The following is a 2,644-nucleotide window of genomic DNA, read 5'->3' on the forward strand; positions in this document are numbered from 1 at the left end:
GAAATTCTGGAATCTGAGGGTGCAAAAAAATCAAAATACTGAGAAAATCGCCTTTAAAGTTGTCCAAATGAAGTTCTTAGCCATGCATATTACTAATCAAAAATTAAGGTTTGATATATTTACGGTAGGAAATTTACAAAATATCTTCATGGAACATGATCTTTACTTAATATCCTAATGATTTTTGGCATAAAAGAAAAATCGATAATTTTGACCCATACAATTTATTTTTGGCTATTGCTAAAAATATACCCAAACGACTTAAGACTGGTTTTGTGCTCCAGGGTCACATATTTGGTTTTGGAGGGCTGAAATCATTGACCAAAGCTGTGACGTTTAATGAGCATTTCTGCAATGGCTAGTGTTGGATTAACAATATTGATTTCTCGTTTTTAATAGATCTCCATTCTGTTGAACAGAGATCTTTTAGTCTGTGCTGTTTTCAGTTCAGTAAACATTACTTATAGAATGTCTGAAATCCAATAATCGCATTAAGGTTTGAGCTTTTGATATGTGCAAAAAAAGCCTGAGCATTCAAATTGTCATTTTTATAACAAAATTCAAACAATAAATGTTGTTTTGATGCTCCTCCATGCGTCGTAACAGACCGCTGTAGCACCTCAGTTCAATCGGCACGTGAACCAATAATCTCTTCCTCTTTACTACTAGTTATAGCAAAAAAACATGAATGAACATCAGAAGGTATGCTGAATAAAACTGTACGACATAACGAAATGCATCATGTCTAATTTAATCACTCAAAGTGTTTCAATAATGTAAAATCATCAATAAAACATAACTTTTACCTCAGGAAAGCCATTCAACTTCCATGAACTCGTTAGTCAGCTAGAAAAAATAACTCTAGAGAGGAGCATTTTCATAAATATATGCACTATATTACATACTCATTATATTTTTACTTAACCTCATATATTCATTATTTAATGCATGTTTAAATAAATCTGTCATGAAAACAATCTTTTTATTACAGACACTGTTTAAATGTTAATATTTCAACAACAAATTGGAGCAGAAATATAATTATATCATTAAAAAGTTTATATAAAGCTGCCTTATGTGCAATTTACATGTTTATATGCAACTGTGTTTTTAATTTTTATTTTTTTTGAATGTTGATTATTAAAATAAATGTAATTGATTATTTTTAAAAAATGTTTTTCAGCTAAATGAAAACTTTAATTTCATATTCGGTTTTTTGGTTAAAAAAAATTATTTCAATAAAAACTGGGGCAGAACCATAAATCAGTAAACATTTTATATAAAAACCTGCAATTTATATACAACACAGTTTTTATTTGAGTGTTGATTATTAAATAAATATAATTAACTAATTATTTAAAAAAACATTTTTGGTTTTCAGCTAAATGAACATTTTAATTAAAAAGTTAAAATAAAAATGCCTTATGTGCAATTTAAATGTTTATATATAACTCAGTTTTTATTTCGGTGTTGATTATTAAATACATTAAATATGTAATTAACTGAATATTTAAAAGTATTTATATTTTCTGTTTTCTGCTAAATAAAAATTGTAATTTCGTTCTTGATGTTTTTGAAAAAAAAATCATTTTGGTGCGTGACTAAAAACTGTTCATCAACCCATACAGACTAGATTTTGAAGTCTTTTTGAAGATTAAAGCACAATTCATGTAAGTGTTGAAGGACTCACTCTGTAAGAAGCGGATCTGTTTAGCAGATTCTTCAGTCTGCTGTCTGTTGGTTCTCCTCTCTTCCTCCAGAAGAGCTGATGAGAAAAAGACGCTCAGCGATTCACACAGTGCAATCATGACCCTCGATTATTAATGACGAATCACTATGAAAGGAGCGTTTAGCACCCTGCTGTACCTTGCAGCTCGAGGCATTTCTGTTTGCCAGTGTTGGCGAGCTCTTGGGCCTCCTGCAGCTCTCGGTGGAAGTGTGGAATGACCTGCTCAGTGTCTCCAGCTTCCAGGTTCCTGTCCATTTCTACAAATACACACAGAGCAGACGCTGTAGTGAGGGAGTATGAAGAAATAACATGGCTGACACAGAGTGAAAAAGACATCAAGAGAGATAAATTGACAAATGAAACCTCACACACCTAGTACTGCATTTATAACTCATCCTGCCCGAACATGAATGATGCTTTAAATCATGCAGCTTGTTGCGAAATCCTAGTACTTTTCTTAATGATTCTAGCCCTTAGAGACTCAAGCATTAATACTGATGATGCATTCATTTTTCACACCTAAACTCCTAAAGTCTTTAGGAAGCCATTAGCTCTAAAACCCATTTAGTTCAGGCAAAATTTGCACTGGAGTTTAATTTGGGAAAAGGTTGAGATTTAGTGCATTCAGTGCTGCAAAACTTTTTTTGATACAGTAAGTGAAAGTTTTGAAAACACATTTCAGCACACAAATACACTACTGGTCAAAAGTTTGGGATCAGTAAGACTTGTAATGTTTTATAAAGAAGTCTCTTATGCTCATCAAGGCTGCATTTATTTGATCAAAAATACAGAAAAAAACAGTAATCTTGCAAAATGTTATTACAATATAAAATAATGGTTTCTATTTTAATATCCTTTAAAATATCATTTATTTCTGTGATGCAAAGCTGAATTTCCATCAGCCATTACTCCAGT

At 31.5% G+C, this 2,644-nt stretch overlaps 1 protein-coding gene across 1 annotated transcript in view; it reads right to left on the reverse strand.

Moving 5' to 3' along the window:
• The window catches only part of LOC107712948 (sarcolemmal membrane-associated protein-like), a 53,257-nt gene that overhangs the window by 7,660 nt on the left and 42,953 nt on the right, over positions 1-2,644 (reverse strand). Inside the window, exons 15-16 of the mRNA XM_016518348.1 lie at positions 1,867-1,986; positions 1,691-1,765 (exon numbers count right to left, since the gene is read on the reverse strand). Coding sequence (XP_016373834.1) covers positions 1,691-1,765; positions 1,867-1,986 — 195 coding nt within the window. The remainder of the gene's footprint in view (positions 1-1,690; positions 1,766-1,866; positions 1,987-2,644) is intronic.

The sequence above is a fragment of the Sinocyclocheilus rhinocerous genome, unplaced genomic scaffold (assembly GCF_001515625.1).
Source record: "Sinocyclocheilus rhinocerous isolate Xijiao unplaced genomic scaffold, SAMN03320098_v1.1 scaffold147, whole genome shotgun sequence".
Lineage (NCBI taxonomy): Eukaryota > Metazoa > Chordata > Actinopteri > Cypriniformes > Cyprinidae > Sinocyclocheilus > Sinocyclocheilus rhinocerous.